This window comes from Grampus griseus (genome assembly GCF_964374135.1).
Source record: "Grampus griseus genome assembly, chromosome: 5".
Lineage (NCBI taxonomy): Eukaryota > Metazoa > Chordata > Mammalia > Artiodactyla > Delphinidae > Grampus > Grampus griseus.
In genome coordinates this window covers 69,229,775-69,247,744 of record NC_138998.1, presented here as the reverse complement: position 1 = coordinate 69,247,744, position 17,970 = coordinate 69,229,775, and the positions used below count along the sequence as shown (strand labels likewise).

The window sequence follows — 17,970 nt, the reverse complement described above, 5'->3', positions numbered from 1 at the left end:
TTGGACGGTGCACTGACTGGATGCAGAAAAGTAACAAGATTTGCCCAAGGACATGCAGCTGGTTGGTGGTAGAGCATGGATAAGAATGCTGAGCCCTGACACCCCATCCAATGCCTTCTCTATTATGAAAACCTGCCTCACAGTCTTTCATCAGTTAAGAAACGCAATGTTTATCTGAAAAAAATAAATAATAAAAAAATTTTAAAAAAACAGGACAAAATAAAATAAGGCCCAAAAGGAATTTAAACTGTCACTAGTTTTACATTAATTAATGAACATCAACTAAAAAAAAAGTTTAAACTATAACAAAAAATACTACAAATGAGGTTAATGACTGTATGTCAACATACAAAATTTAAATTAAATTAGAGTAAGCAACATTAGCAGTTTTAAGTATTTGAAGCAAACTGATTACAATTGTGGAATTTCACTTATACCTGGATATTGCACTTAAGTAATTTACTATAACTATACAATACTTTGTTTTTAATGAGAACCAAGAAAAATCCCATTACTACTTGTATTTCACAAGGAAATTTTTTATTCCCCCAACCAGTCCCTGTCATAACTGAAGCTTGTATAAAGAACTTGCCCTCACCCTGCTTGGACTAGCCACATTTTTCTCTGCCAGGTCTACTTTGGTCAAAACAAATATTGTCCTTCTTCCATGAGGATCCATTTGACTGACCAAGTCGGTAACAATGCTGCGTTCAGCATCCACAGATCCATCTGAAAAAAAGATTGAAAAATGACATTGTAGGGCTTCCCTGGAGGCACAGTGGTTAAGAATCCACCTGCCAGTGCAGGGAACACGGGTTCAAGCCCTGGTCCGGGAAGATCCCACATGCCAAGGAGCCAAGGAGCAAGTAAGCCCGTGCGCCACAAATACTGAGCCTGTGCTCTAGAGCCCGTGAGCCACAACTACTGGGCCCATGTGTCATAGCTACTGAAGCCCGCAGGCCTAGAGCCCATGCTCTGCAACAAGAGAAGCCACCACAATGAGAAGCCCGCGCACCGCAAGGAAGAGTAGCCCGCACTCTCCAAAAGAGAAAGCCCATGCGCAGCAACAAAGACCCAACGCAGCCATAAATAAATAAATAGACACTGTAATGGTTACAAAGTAGGTTCTAAAAACTTCAACAGGCTACATCCTTGTGTCTACATTATAGTAAGAAAATTTTTCTTAATATTTTATCTTAGTTATGAAAAGACATTCTAGCCAATAAAAATGTCTATGATGCCTACACAGTGAAATTTATCAAAATATCACCAACTTCAATTCTATTTACTAATAAAACGAACAAGTAAGAGGAGATGACAAAACATATTTATTTTGTATGTTTATGTAACATGCATATGTAGAACAAAGCTTTGATTGCTAAGTAAGGAAGAATATTAGTGCAATTAAAATCTTTCAATAAAACTTACCTTGAATACATAGTATGATAGCATTAGGATTCTGCATATAAGCTTTGCTGATACTGAAAATAGTTTCTTTTGTGTCAGGAGCCATGCCTGATGTCACAGTCTTGAAGAAAAAGGTTTTAAATGTCATTATAAATGTCTTTCACAATAGGAAGATAAAACACACATTTTGTAGATACTTACATTAATCACACCTGGTAGGTCAACAAGCACCATCCTCTGTAGTCCAGGGCCCTTTACATTTAAGGATATGGTCTGTGTAGGGAAAAAAAATCCAAAAACCAAAAAACTAATTTTGGGAAGCAGCTTGTTAGGAATTTTTTGGTGACACATATTTTGAAAATTCTGTATCTCATCCATTCAGATATGCAGCTCAGAAAAAAATTATGCTTTTTCTGACCATAACAGTAATTATCATAGAAAATTATCCACAAAACAATATTCTTTGGAATATTAAAAGAAAAAAAAAAGACTAAGCATCTTGGAACAGCTGCAATCTAAACATCAATGCTAACACCATGATTTCAAACCATAAACATTGGATTTCCATAAAACATTGTTGAAATGAATTGCAACACTTACCTCAGGGCTAACAGTACAGCCTTCTTTCACGTTTTTTCTCATTCGGAGTTCTATTTCACGTCTTAATGCTGCAAGCTATCAATGGAAAGCAACAAAATCCTAAGGAAATCTTCAGTTAAATATTCCATTTAGTTGTCTTTTGTAAGTTTACACATGTTATAAAAAGTTACATACATAAACCTCATACAAATTCTACTTACATCTTCCTCTTTGGTAAGATCAAACTCCCGAGAACTATCTTTAAACAAGGCCACGTGGTGAGGGCCTTCACTGAGAGTCACCTGAAATTAACAGAACATTGAGAAGACTGTATTTACAATTCCTATTAATTCCCACAGCACTTATATGGTTCTCATTTTCCAGTCAACATTATACAGAGTACCAAGCAGAAAGCCATCAATCTCAAAACTTGAAAAACTAAAAGGAAATCTTGCATTTCACTTCAAAGGTAAATTTAGGTAAAGGACAATTCATTTATTCAACACCTATTTATTGAGAGCCAACTGTGTCAGGCACTGCAGATGGGGGAACTCGAAGAATTGACTGTAACTGGTTTAGGCCTCATTATATACTGGGAGAAATATACAGAGAGAATAGGTCTGTGTAGCAAAACCTAGGATGCCACAGAGGAGAGCAGTACTAAGGGGAACTAAGGCAGCCTTCACCCAAGGAGTGACATTTGAGCAAGAAATTCTCTAACAACTTATATGTCAACAGTCAGTGGTTTCATGAGAACTTCTAAACTTCACATTCCTTAACTTTTCAGTTGTAACTTTTCAAGCTTCTCTATAATGATTCGATTTCACTTTTAAAAAACAATTCTGTCTACTAAGATTAGCTAAGCATACAGAGGATAACAAATAAAACCTAGCTGTTTGGAGACATCTGAGCAGCCTGGACTGAGTCCAGGACCCCAAAGGATCTGGATGGGTATATTCCTGCAGCTATTCTCCCTCAGGGCATTTGCTGATTTGTGGCACATGGTGGCCTGAAAGAGAAGTTTAAAACTTGTAGCAGTCTCACTGTGTTGAAGAGACAAAATCGGATTCCAGGGCTATCAAGCAGCCACCATCTAAGATGCCAAACTCTCAGAGAAAAATGGACAGCAGAAATAAATCTCCAAAAACTGAGCCCTACATTCTATGCACAATTTCCCTTTAAGGCATTTGCGCATTAAGGAACAAAGAAGCTGTTAAAGAAGTTAAAATATTAAGTCAAGATTTTGGCAATTTCACTCTTCAAGGGGAGACAAAAATCTGGAGTTTAGAGTCCATGAAGGAGGAGAAGTCCTGGTAAATACTAGTGAAGTAATGACAAACTGAAAAGAGAACAGCCTTGTCTGTTTCAAGGAAATCTGTCCATGATATCTGCCTGCTGGAAGAAAGTGAACTCCTTCCTAAAATATAGTATCAGCCATAGCCACTACAATTAGGGTGCTGGTTACGATGTAAAAGGTAGGTTCACAATATTTTTACAGCTAATTACAGAGCATGATATAGTCAGTTCATTCTTTTCCCCCTAAATTTGTAATATTCCAAATGCCCATCAACAATAAAATGGATCTATAAAGTGTGGTATATTCACACAATAACACAAAGCAATGAAAAAGAAACTAGTTTTACACAACATGGTTGAAATCACAGCCAGACCCCAAACGATGCACTGTCTGAATCACACTAGACTGCCTGTTGTAATTATAAACAGACCTCAATTCTGCAAGACTTCAGCATCAGCCTCATTGTCTCACTTTCTACCACTATTCTAGCCTTCATTCTTGGTGACTTCAATTTTCCATTTCTCCAATCACTCTATACCTACTCCATCCATTCAGCTGAGTTAAAACATACACACACATCCTTGTGTCTACATTACAGCAAGAAAAACTCCTGACCTTTGTTCATGCCTGAAGGATGCTGCCTACTGATTTCTACACTAGCAATAATTCCAAATGCTACATATCAATTATTTCTTTTGTCAGAATTCTTCATTTTAACACAATGGACAAACTTCATTAAAGTGACTACTTTCCTGAGGAACTTCATTTGGCCTATTTTCCTTTTTAACTGAAGTAGAGTTGACAAACAATATCATGTTAGTTTCAGTGTATAACATAGTGCTTCAACATTTAAATACATCACAAAATGACCACCACAGTAAGTCTATTAATCCAGAGGGCCTATTTTCTTACCTTAACCGGAGAACGTGTCATCATCTCCCCAGACCCTCTAGGGAATATTCGTGCTTGAGCAATCATTTCCAACACACTAGTTTTTCCAGCACTTTGATCTCCAACCACAACAACCTTATGACAAAATAAATACCACATATTCATATCTTTTGATACCAACTTAAATTTAATAGATTTGGAATGCTGCTGAGAAGTTTTAGTCTTAAAAATTATCCACAATTAAATGATTTTTAAAATATCATCCAGAAAAAAATGATGGTTCATACATTGATGTGTATTGAAAACATAAACAGCAAAACATTAACTGGATCCATTATTTACAGCCAAATTTTTATTAAAAACTCATGCTAATTTAAACCACTAGTTTTAAAAACACATTAACATTAATATTCCACAAATCTTTTCCATAGCTAGTTTACTCTTTACAAAGACATTTTCAATTCTATAAGGTTAAATTTCACTCATGTACCTAATCTTATCCACCATTCAGGTATTTTAATATCATGGATATCATGAATACATAATGCCAAATATCTGAAAGCCTTACTTTATTATGCATAAATATAAGTAAACCAATGGACCAAAATAAAGAGTCAAACAATATTCAATGCTTAGGGCATCACCTAGAACACATGAATATTACACAGAAAATTTTATGTCTTTGTCTATGTCTATACATATGTGTATGTATTATGTATGTAACTTTTTAAAAAACTACAGTGCTTTTTTGCTAATGGGCAAGTTCACTGTGGACTAATTTTTTACTTACCCTTGGCAGATGATCTTGTGTATTATAACTGGCATCATAATCGGACAGAACATCAAGAACTTCAGAGTACATGTCAATCAAAGATTTCTATAAAATTCAAGAAATGAGTAATATAAAATAGTGAAAACATTTTTAAAAAACCACAGATGTGTCGATAAAAGAGCTGATACATTCAAAATGTTTCCATAATAATTGTATTGCTTTTCCTAGTTATGCAAATAAATATTCCTAGTAAATGTAAAACAATACAAAATAAAATTCCATATGTTCTTATCAAATTTATTTTAAAGAGACAATGATTTAACACAGTATATTAATTCATGATTTCCGAACCTTCTAATTAAATGGTAAAAGGAGGAGGTTATTGTTTAATATTGAAGAGCTAACATTAAGTGCCCAACAAAGGGAGACCATTAACACCAAAAAACGCCCAATAAGGGGTCAGGTGACCAGCTGAAAGGAATGTTTGGTGTATGCGTCAGAGTGGGAGAGAAAGAGAGACTGGAGAACTGGTAAAGTAGAGAAAGAATCACCAAGATTATTGTTAAATCAGTATGAATGATTAGTGTACACTGATAACTGGGCAGACTAAAATGTGAGAGCACCAGGGGCAGACATCTCAGTAAAAACAGTATCAAACACGGTGCCTGGAAAATTATAAGCTTCAAGTATTTGAGGAATGATTGAACATATACACAGGCCTGGGAAAAAGGTTACTATCAAGCATTTAATAATTAAAGGTAAGTTTCAGTGCCAAAGTAGGAACAAAATGAGGGTCTACACTGACTTTCATCTCTCAACACCTAGAAATAAAAGGAAAGCAACTCTTATCCCCTCCACCTAAAAATAAACCAAAAACTTTTCGAATTTTCATTACCATTTCATTTTATGAGAGAAAATACAATTTCTCAGTGTTAATATATATAATTCTCAATATATATTAACACTTGGATGTGGTTTTTCCCATCTGCCATGTGCTGACTTATAAATAAAGTCGTGCTATTTATTTGTTTTATGCAGTCGTAATTTGGAGTCACAACTATTAATACATGTTGGTTAAACTAGGGCTATATATCTTTGGACCTTGGCTACAAAATGAATGTGCCATGATTTATTGCAGTTTTGCTATGTACATATTCTGTTTACTTATATGACATTTAAGTTAAAAGAATTACTTCAATTTCATTTAGCACATAAAGGTTGGTTTAGTGGGGAATAATAAGATTTAATTAACTGATAATGGTAATTACCAATGTGCTGATGATAACAATACCAGCATGCTTTTTCAAAAATACTTTAAAATGTCTAAGGAACCTTCCAGAAGAAAACATTAACTATTGTAAAACTGGAGGAAGTGGCCTCTTCATTGAGTGGCAATACAAGTAAGGCAATGAAAATAAGACATATGTAACTTTCTATCAACTTACACTGCTGGTTTTATAGCTGTATAAATTAAGTAAACCTAGAGATAAACTAAATATTTCAGAAAAAATAAACTGATTCACAAGAAATGACTCTTGAAAGTATGAAAATTTATGGATATAGTATAAAATAAATGTTTGAAGATTATAATTTGTGGAAAGTCTTAGGAAGAGACCTCCCTATCCCCTAAGCATATCAGGTTAGAAATAAAAGGATAGAACCCTTTGCAGTTCCTTAAAATCCGGTATTGATCAACACACAATGTGAAGTGGTAAAGTTCTGAGAGCGAACAAATTAAGACAAACTTAAAGTACCTTAAGCTTTCTGTGATGGATGCCTTTGTCATCTTTCTGTAATACTAATTTTCTCAATTCTTTGTTCTCCTTTTCTAGCCGTTCCAAGATTCTCTGGTACTTTAACTGCAACAAAATAATACACATAACTTTATAAGAAAGAGATGGGTTAAAAAATAACATTAAGTGTAAATTAAAATCTTCCAAGATCCTGAAGCAATATCTCCTGCCTACTTAAAATGAGTTATTTCATTTAAAAGTCATCTATGAAAATGTTGAACAAATAAATTATGAATATTATCTCAAACAATGAGCTTCATTATAGTTTTCTATTTCAATTGGAATTTTGTTTGGAAAAGTCTTTGCTGTTTATGTTGAAGAAATTATTAAAAATACTAAAAATGAAAGGAGTTGAAGAAGGAAGTTCTTAAGTATCCTCTATGAAGCAATATTTCCTATTACAACAAAATTTTAAGTCTTCATTAAAGGGACATTTGACAAAAATTCAAACTCTCCCCATCCCCCATATTATTTTATAAAAATGATATAAAATAAAAATAGCTAACAGTACCTGACTATTCAGTATGTGACAGGCCCTTTACTGACTGTTTGACCTGCATTAACTCCCGTAAGCCTTCAAGTGAGGCAAAGGTTATACAGATTAGGAATCAGAGGTCAGGGATGCCTGGTAGCCTATCTAAGGTCACAGAGTTTTGAATACAGGTCTGAGTTGAGGGGTCAAACTCTTCCAAGTTTTGGTAAGTTTCTGTGGCCAGAAATTACACATTAATTTTTAAAATATTGATATAAGAATAATTTAAAGAAAACTAATACATTTAGACAGGCTTTTTTGTCAAAGTAGATGCTTGGCTATACAATGTTCTTCTAGAATAAATGTGATCCTTTTCTAATTGGTCTTCTCTGTACACTATTATTTCTTCTCTAAACATTAACAATGTTCAGAAAACTATTAAGAATTACTCTTTCCTATAACCAACTGGATGTTTATGTCCAACTTACAATAACATGACTCTTATAATGGAAAATATTTCTTAGAAAATGTTAGGTTGTTATAATCTTCCAAGCATACAGTAAATAACAAGAGATCATAGCTCTATCCTCAGAGAATGTCCAGCTTAAGCCAAATTAAAGAAAATATTATGTAATAGTACGAGAACTACAGGCTAGATTCTATTATAAATATATTTTTACAGAATTTGTTAATCTATCTGCAGTAATAGTATATATAACAAAATACTGGTAGTTATCTAAGAATTAGATCTGTGCTGTCTAATATGGATGGTAGCCACTAGCCACATGCAGGTACTGAGCACTTGAAATGTGGCTAGCCTGAATGGAGATGAGTTAAGTATAAAATACACACCAGATTTCTATAATTCAGTAAAAATACATAAACACCACATTAATATTTCTTATACTAATTAGATGTTTAAATGATATTATTTTAGATCTGCTGGGTTAAATTTATTATTAACATCAAAATTCTACCTATTTCTTTTCACCCTTGTTTTAATGTAAAAATTTTAAAGTGCATGGCTTGCATTATATTTCTACTGGACACTACTGATATAGATAACGCTATTATTACATCATGAACTCTTCATCAAGTGTGTGTCAATGCCTAGCAGCTGACAACAACTGTACAAATTGAAGGGTTGATATCAATAGGTATATATAGGGGTGGCAGGATTTCCACTGGCTCACTTCCTGGTAAATATGGAATCAATTATGGGGTCTACATTTTCTGGGGCTGGAAACACTCTTTAGTACAGGTGCCAATCTGCAGTCTTCCTACAGAGATGTGCTGCTGGGTCATCCTGCAAAGACATCTAGACCAGTAATTCTCAAACTTAAGAATTCATCAGAATCACTTGAGGGTTTTTAAGAACAAAGATTGCTCAGTTCTACACCCAGAGCTTCCCACTCAGTGAAGATGGGATGGGACCAATAATCTGCATTTCAAACAAGTTCCCAAAGGACATTACTGATGCTAATGCTGCAGAGACCACATTCTGAGGCCAATGATTCTTAATCCCTGGCTGCAGATTGTAATCACCTGGCTGGGAAGCCATAACAAATATATACAGTGCTGCTCAGAGCACACGCTATTCTAACATATAGTCAAGTGTAAGAATAATGCATAGATATTAAGAAAACCTGGGACTCAAAATATACTAGTTCCTAATTTCATCTAGATTGTCCTTGTATTTTTTTCCCCTAAAAAGAGAGACCCAATAAGTCTTTTTAACTTATTCTTAATTATGGCATGTCATTGTATCTACATAGAATAACTAAAGATAGAGTGGGTGATGGGGCAATTTTTCACTAGAATGTTACCTACTCAATTACATTGCACAGAAAAAGTCTTTAATGATAATTGTTATCATCAATTATAAGAGAATAACTTTTCATAGTAGTGTTAGAAATACCTTTGGAAAGGTTATTATCTGATTGGCTTTGGGCTTCAGAGAAGAACTGTGGTAGACTCAACTCCAATTTCTTTAACTGTTACATAATTAGCCTATCAATGTAAAATTGCAAACATAGATTTATATAAGGACAGGTCACTTTCCCCAGTTTTTGCCGTAGTTTTTCTTTAAAATTAGAAGCATCAGATTCACTAAAAAATAGGTTTTTACACATAAATTAGTTAATTAAACTTATCAAGTTCCTTCATTATTCCTTATTTCTCAATTAGTTTTTGCATTTTGGGGAGCATCTACTTATAATAATAAGGTTCTATCATTAAGCCACTCTAAATTTTGCTTTGTTAAAAAGATAAATTTCCATACCACCAAACTCAGAGTTTAAGAAAAACTTTCTGGTTCTTTTTACTCATCAGAATTACCTGGGTATGCAGAAGCTCTTCCTGAAGTTGGTCTATCTTCTCTTTGTCTGACACCTAAATGTTTAAAATAAATAATTTTATTGGAGTAGAATTAGGTTTATATAGAATATACAGAAAGTTAATGTTTTTAAAAAAGCATTTTTAAGAGTGAAAACTACTGGCTTTATATGGATATTTAGTCAAAGCAAATTTTAAATCAAATGCTTATTTAAGTAAAAATATCTTATTCATTAATAAAAAGAGCTCATCAAAATTTTATATTAAGTGAAAACCTTAAAAAGCAACCATCTTCCTATTGCCATTCTAGTCATATATGGCTGGCTTGTTAGAAAAACAAGAAAGCAACACATATGGTTACTATATTCTTGATAGGTTATTTTGTACTCAAGCACAGGGACTTGGATGCTTGGACAAATAAGGCAATAACATCCTTACAGAAATGTTTTGGGAAGTCAGACACATGTTATCATTTACAGCTACTGAAAAGTTCATTGGTCATAGTGTATCTTTAAGCAAACACTATCCATTTCTATTCTGTAAGTAGGAAAGCATTTAATAAATGCAAAGAACAACTTGCATTTTCAGAGCTTTAAGCGGAGCCAGATGCGTATTTTTAAATTCAGTTCCAATGCAAGATCTGCTAACCCATAATAAAGCGAATGCATCAGGAGCAATGAAGTTGAGTAAAGCAACTAAAATTGATTTCAACATAAAACAAAAGTAGGATAAAATCCACAGGTATTGGGGAAACTACTCCGAATTGTTATTAATGCTAATATTTCTAAGATAAAATATTCAAAACAACAAAAAACTTTATTCTATAACAGGCTTTCAAGTAGTCACAATTCCAAATATAAAACACAATCATCAACTGTAATTAAAATGATGTCATTTATGACAAATACATGTAACTGTACTTTGACTCCCTGGTGAGATGCCAAAGTTGCCATTCTCAGTCTTTCAAAATAATTATCTAATTTCTGATACTCAAAATGTTTAGAGATGATTTTATTCCACAGGAGACAAAAATCAAGTTAAAATTCATGTAAATCTTTATTCATCTTTATTCATTGGCTATTTAAGCAGTCAAGACATCATGGTAGCAAATATATATGAAAACATTCTAAATGATTTGCTTATTGAGGTAGACGTTAATAACTCTCATCCATGCAATAAAGTTATTTTGAGAGTTTAATTCCTATTTCCAAATAATTTATCAAAATTTCCCTCAAAATTCTTTTTTTTTTGTTTTTGCAGTACGCGGGCCTCTCACTGTTGTGGCCTCTCCCATTGCGGAGCACAGGCTCCAGGCGTGCAGGCCCAGCGGCCATGGCTCACAGGCCCAGCCGCTCCGCGGCATGTGGGATCTTCCCGGACAGGGGCAGGAACCCATGTCCCCTGCATCGGCAGGCGGACTCCTCTTAACCACTGCGCCACCAAGGAAGCCCCCTCAAAATTCTTTTAAATAAAAATGACAATACTTGTTAGAAATGATAGGTATGTATCATTTTTTCCTAAAAAGCCTATGTCTAAAAATTCTAAATTTGGTTTGGTAATTAGAAAAACGATAATATAAAACAAACTTTGCCAGAGACTTGTGGATATAAGTGTTTTTCATTTGACTCTGTGTTTGTAAAATGGACAAGAATTATTAATCGTCTCCTAAAATGTGAGGAAACAAGCACGTTGGGGAGGAGCCCACAACCCAAAGAACAAAATCTTAAAGGCCAGTGAAGAAATAAATAATTCCATATTTTGACCATATGGCATGCCATCATACTGTAATAGTATGGTCATAAAAATTTTGTTATGCAGATTATATTCCCAATTCATTTTGAAAGTTTCTCTGATTTACTCTGTTCCGTTAACTATTCATCCAATGCAGTTAAATTAGTATGAAATGTATAAACAATATTAGTATAAACTGTTTTAGTTTTAGATGTGAATATTTAATGATTTCACGTAACATAAATTACAGTAGAAAATCCGACATTTCTCTATATCTGGGGCAATAATTAAGAAACTAATACAATTACAAAAAGTTAGAATGTTTACTATAAGCCAAGGACTATAAAAGGTTACCTTGATAATTTGGTAAAATAAAAAGGATATATAAAGAGTTAAAATGATATAAGGTTATTAGAACATTACAAATACAATCTTTATGCTAATATTAGTATTTAGTACAATGACTGTTAAGATTTTCATAAATTTGGATTCTTAGGAATATTTAAATTTATCATGTGCGCTTCTGGCAAGACTGTTAGGAACAACTCATGCAGTTTTACCAATACACTTCCTATCTGCTTAGTTTAATGTTAAATCAAAAGATTAATGTTATTATATAAAAGACACGTGATGGTGGAATCAAGAATTAGACCTAATATTTTCTAGGAAATAAAATCAAAACATTTAGCTTCACAAAATAAATATTAAAGATTAATGATAAGATACTTTTACATATTTTCTTAAGAGATTAGTACATGCTATTGTTAGTCTATCATTTATTTGAGGTCTTAACTAGCAACCTGGGTATATTTTATTTTGATGCACTTTACTGGTAAAATTCAGCTACTTACAGTAAGTTCTTGTCCTACTGTTTAATATATTTAGTTTTCATTATGAAATTAATTTAAAACTCACCCTGACAGAAATGGGTATCAATAGTCTTGAAACCAGAGCTTTTCTACAATTCCAGGGCTGTAAAATTGATGGAGAAAGAGCGGAACCCTCTGCAGAAACAAGCTAAAGCTGAAAGAGAAAAACCTTTACTAGCTCCTCACAAAACCAAGCCTGATTTTTAAATTTTAAGTATCTCTTCCTACTAAGCAATTCTGGACATTCTGAAATACAGAAATGCATAAGACTCATAAAAATTTTTATGTATGTGTACATATTCACAGGAGGCAAACCTATCAATGGCAGTCTTAATCTGCTGTCTCTCCTTTGCTCAGATGATACAGGGTAAATCTATTAGCTGCTACTAATAAGACATAAATAATGAAGGCCTACTTATATTTTCAAGGTGTAATAAGAAATAATGGTCAAAAAGCAACAAAAACTAGCTGTGGCTTTGTACCTCAAGCAAACCTCAAATGCTTAGAATGATAAAAATCTAATCAAATTAGGATTTTGGTTATTATGACAATGTAGGGCTGAAAACTCATCTGTGTACTAACTATAGGGGGAATAAAGGGGAAGATACAGTAAGGAAACCATCTTTAAGGACAGTAAAAGGAATGATATTATTATAGAGGAGCATAAATTGTTTTTAGTCTCATTTACTTTCACACAAGGTAACTGCAAAGTGGGCAGGAACAAGCCCTGTTTCGTGCTCTACTAAGTATGCCTTAATAAACAAAACAGATGGAGGTACAGTCCTGCCAGTAGCTCTTTTACAAATGTGTAAAGTGAGGAATAAAAGGGTTACATGGATAATCCAATAAATATTAGGAATAGGAAGGATAACCGTAAGCCTGAAAAAAGGCTAGTAAAGTTGGCCCCAAATGAACATTAACCCTTGGCAGTGTAGAAAATAAACAATATTCACTACTGATATTGCTTAAATCATCAGATTCAACAGCACATCAATAATCTTAAACTGTATCTTAGAATCTTAAAATAGCAGATCTATAGGACTCATTGCAAATTATTTTACCATTATGAAAAACACAAGAACTACTAGTAACTAGAGCTATATTCATATTCCTAACTAACGTACCAAAACACAGTAGCTCCCTCCCCTTCTTTCTGTAACAAAGCTAAGGAACAGAGGGCTTAGCCTAAGCATCCAACTTGTTACAATATTTAAATGGTACTCTCAACAGCATGAGGAACAGAGAATGCTAAAGCACCATTTAAAGTAAGCCCTCCCTTGGGACTTCCCTGGTAGCACAGTGGTTAAGAATCCACCTGCCAATGCAGGGGACAGAGGTTCAATCCCTGGTCTGGGAGGCTTCCACATGCTGCGGAGCAATTAGGCCCGTGTGCCACAACTACTGAGCCTGCTCTCTAGAGCCCGTGAGCCACAACTACTGAGCCCACGCAGCACAACTACTGAAGCCTGCACACCCTAGGGCCCACGCACCGCAACTACTGAGCCCATGCACTGCAACTACTGGCCCATGCACTCTAGGGCCCGGGTGCTGCAACTACTGAGTCCGCGTACATAGAGCCTGTGCTCTGCAACAAGAGAAGCCACCGCAATGAGAAGCCTGCACACTGCAGTGAAGAGTAGTCTCCGCTCACCACAACTAGAGAAAACCCGCACACACCAACGAAGACCCAACGCAGCCAAAATAAGTCCTCCCTTGGTTTAACACAAGTAGGAAAATAACTTGTTTTCTATTTCTACCTATGTTATTCATTCACTGAAAGCTAAACAACATACAAGAGTTGATTCCACAGCCATGGAATTGAGAAAAGCCAGGTAGTGATACTGAAAAAATAAATGAAAACTATGATGAGTATTCTCAAGTATTAACCACCACCAAATGCGACAGGGTTAGCCAGCAGAATTATTGCACTAATTATCTACAATATTGGTTGATTTCAATATCAGAACCTACAGGAAGCTAATTATATGACTGAATCTTTTTTCCTGAGTAAGATTTGCACCTAACTCCAAAATTTTTCTTATCTAATATATGTAACACAAATAGCTGATTTCAAGATCTTAGAGTATAATTTTAAAATCATTACATACAGTTCATTTGACTCTAGTCTCTTTAGAACATTAACCTTGGGATCTATACTATAGGATCATCTAACAGCCAAAAGTATATCTTTAAGGATTCCTTGGTTGCTCCTATAACCAAACATTTGTATACTGTTATGCTGAGTTTTATCAGAATCTGTTCTTTATTGACCAGAATTATATCAAATTTCCAATGTTCAATCCTGCAGTAGACAAGGTGAAAATCTGTGACTTTATTAATAAATGTGGAAAATCTTTATACAAATTTATCAAAGTATCTAAGAATAACTTTGCCCCAAAGTTAAGTTTTTGACTTACAGTTTCCTTCTGTAAGAAATAAGAATTCTCTGCTGATTCATTTTAACTAAAACAAATACATTTCATTCTTTAATTTAACATGGTCATTCACAGTAACCCTTTTCATTTTACAAATGAAAACTTGGAGAATAGACAAGTTGGCTACAAATTTAAGGTGACTCAATAACTGGACCAAGTAAGCTGCAATTCATAACTCTTATCTAAGTACAAATCCATGAACCCTCACAGATAATCTAATTTTCAGAAAATAAATTCCTATGTTTAATATTTTGGATTTACCTACTCTAGGAAAGTTGCATATCTCTATTATCTTTCATATTTTTACTTTGTCAAAAATAATTTCTCATAATTGGAGTCCATGAATGAATTAAGGTGACACGATCCTGGTAGAAACGGCTGATTAGTGTGAACATATCAGTAGCCCCCTTAAACCATCCATCACCTTGCGCTTCTGTTGGGCATGGCTCGTGCTATATTGGCCTGCGGCTCTGCGCGCTTCCTCTTCATGCTCTTGAATTTGCTGTTGTAAGAGAATGAGCTCACCAAGCAGACCCTGCCATGAGTTTACAACGAGGAGAAGAGGAAAATTGGGGAGGAGAACAATGTTAAACCAAAGGGCACAAGAAAGGAACAGATGTAAGTCAGAGAAGAATGGATAGCTTATAACAAAAATGGAAACTCAGTTATGTACCTTTAGAGCCACTATATAACTAGGTTCTGTACTACATTTCCATTTTTCTCCTCAGTAAAATTATGTCTCAGAAATATAAAACAGCATAGTTTAATAAGTGAAAAGGAAAATGCAATAAGTGACTGCTGAATAAAACGAGCCAGATATATAATATCAACATACAGTAAAACCGAGACTAACTGGAATGCTCAAGGAAGGTGGCACTATAGTTAACTAAATGTCCTAGGAACAGAAAAACTGAGAAAACAAATACTTCAACCCTTATTTTTGAATTGCCAATACGAACTAGTGTACGCTCCTGACTTGATACATATGGGGGAAAAAACAAAACTGAGTTTTGAACAGTGTTGATTTCAAAGGTCTGAATCTTCTAATTCTCAACCATAAGTTTCATAAGACTAAATAGAGAATACATAATAGCTTAATCACTTATTAAATTATTATTCTTAAGTTTTCCTTGACATCTGATGTCTTCAATTAAAGACCCCTCAAGGGACTTCTCTGGAGGTCCAGTGGTTAAGACTCCAAGCTCCCACTGCATGGGGCGTGGGTTTGACCCCTGGTCCAGGAACTAAGATCCCATATGCCACATGGCGTGGCCAAAAAGTAAATAAATAAAGATCCCTCAAAACGTAGTTTTGAGCATCAAGTTAATCAAGGTTTTATATTAATTCATAATTTTACATGTCTACGCACAGAATCTTATTTGATTAAAATCTAAGGGTTTTTTTTTTTTGCAAATTAAAAAATAATGTTTGAGGTACTGTTTTAGCTTTATACAACATCAAATAAGTAGTTTGACTGAATTTTCACTTTTTATAAGCTGTTTTGACATTAAATAAAAATGGCCTCTGAGAATATAACCAAGGATATATCAATTACTAAAGCACAAGCTCAATAAAATAACATAATTAAGATATGGAGATAATATAGTTACTATGAAAATAAAAATGAAACAAAACCCAGTTTGGACCTATGCACAAAATAATCATCATTTCTATGTTTAAAATTCATTCCATTTAATAATCATGAAATGTTCATCTGATGCAATGTATTCACTTGTGACATGAAACGAAAATACATGTCATTTTCTGTACAGTGTTTTTAATTGCTGTCTATTAGATAATCAACCTCAAGAAATGTAGGAGAAGAAACAACTAGCAATTGACAATGTCAGGAACCTTATATTTTCTCAATTAGAAATCTAAAAAGGCAAAGTTCCAATGAATGAGGTCACTCTTTAATTTGTACAAGAATAGTTTACCTGGGAGAACAATTTTTACCAAGTTATAATAATAAAAAGAATTAGGAAAACTAACACTCATTAGGAGTTTCAAATAGCTTCACAGCTTTATAAAATAACTGCCAAAAATATTTTATTTTGTATAGTACAATTATAAAGTTTCTTAAAATGAAATATTGGTTAACGTTACATTCAAATTTTAATTAGTAGACTCACCTGGAGGCTTAATAACTTAATTTATATAATCCAAAGATTTATATAAATAAAAAAGTTTACCAGAAAAGAAATAAATACAAATAGAAAAGCTGTATTACAGTAAAGCACTTTAAATTAAGGGAAATATTAGCAAACAATTAGGGGGATTTTTATTTTGTTTGATTCTTAGTTTTAATACATTAAGTTATACCAACATAATGAAACTGGTTGACTTACTATATAAATCAAAGGATGAAACTAGTTGATATTTCTTCATGAAAAGTAAGAGAACATCAAAGTGGCAAGTAACATAACTGAACTTTCAACATTTGTTTCCAAATTCAATAGTACAAAATATATTTATAAAAACCTGCGGTTATCTTTTAACATGTATCTTTTAAATAAACACTTTTATGGTCATTGATAAATCTATCAAAGAAATGCAACGCCAACTCACTACCCTCATCATTCCCATAATTTTTTATGTCCTTTTTTTTTCATTTTTTGTATCACTGCCTTTCATCAAGCAGAAAGAAAAGTAATCCAACTCATTTTTATTCATTTAGTCATTTATCATAATCACTTCTTCTACTCATCCAAGTGTTTAGATTTCTCAAAACAGTTCCCTTTTAAAGATGGCTTCCCATGTTGGCTTACACATTAGTGTACCTGTGCTTTAATTAACATAATACCCAGTAGTATAAGTTATAAAATGCTAAAGCAGTGAGAAAATATTCCACATTTCTTAACTGTGCTGGTCTATCAGGCACAGGATCCTTGTTTATTCATAGCTTAAACACCCCTCCCTAATCCACTGTTTATATGTACACACAAAGTGTATGGTAAATATCTAATATCTATTACAAGAAAAACACCCTCTCTTTCTAGTGACACCTCACTTTCCTTCCAAGTCTGTTACTGAAGCACTTTTATGTGAAGGTAGTTGAAATTAACTGTTACCTCCTAAAAAAAGTAGGAAGAAAACAAGAATTAGACACAGAAAAAGCTATATACACTACACTAAAAAAGGTTACCATTATCCAACTTTAGGCATCAAATCTCACCCTAAGCACAGCTGGATTAGCTTTTAAAGCTAAGGCTTGTGGAATAAGGAAGGGAAAAATGTGTGTGCCTCCTGTGCAAGATGAGGCATTTGTTCATGCCTCCTTACATGAACAGAACACTTTTACTCAATAAATATTTTCCCAAGTTCAGACATTCTTCTCTCAAGAAACAGCACATAATTGTTTTTTAAATGATATATATTACATTAAAAATG

The 17,970-nt window shown here is 33.8% G+C and overlaps 1 protein-coding gene across 4 annotated transcripts in view; it reads right to left on the bottom strand.

Moving 5' to 3' along the window:
* The window catches only part of OPA1 (OPA1 mitochondrial dynamin like GTPase), a 96,854-nt gene that overhangs the window by 63,486 nt on the left and 15,398 nt on the right, over positions 1-17,970 (bottom strand). For 2 of the 4 annotated variants that reach the window (XM_082654993.1, XM_082654994.1), the window contains 10 exons: positions 15,005-15,115; positions 9,549-9,602; positions 6,701-6,805; positions 4,965-5,051; positions 4,196-4,309; positions 2,208-2,288; positions 2,008-2,082; positions 1,609-1,680; positions 1,429-1,528; positions 599-729 (listed from right to left, as the gene is read on the bottom strand). In XM_082654993.1, coding sequence (XP_082511119.1) covers positions 599-729; positions 1,429-1,528; positions 1,609-1,680; positions 2,008-2,082; positions 2,208-2,288; positions 4,196-4,309; positions 4,965-5,051; positions 6,701-6,805; positions 9,549-9,602; positions 15,005-15,115 — 930 coding nt within the window. The remainder of the gene's footprint in view (positions 1-598; positions 730-1,428; positions 1,529-1,608; positions 1,681-2,007; positions 2,083-2,207; positions 2,289-4,195; positions 4,310-4,964; positions 5,052-6,700; positions 6,806-9,548; positions 9,603-15,004; positions 15,116-17,970) is intronic. The other 2 variants (XM_082654995.1, XM_082654996.1) reach the window with 1 other exon arrangement.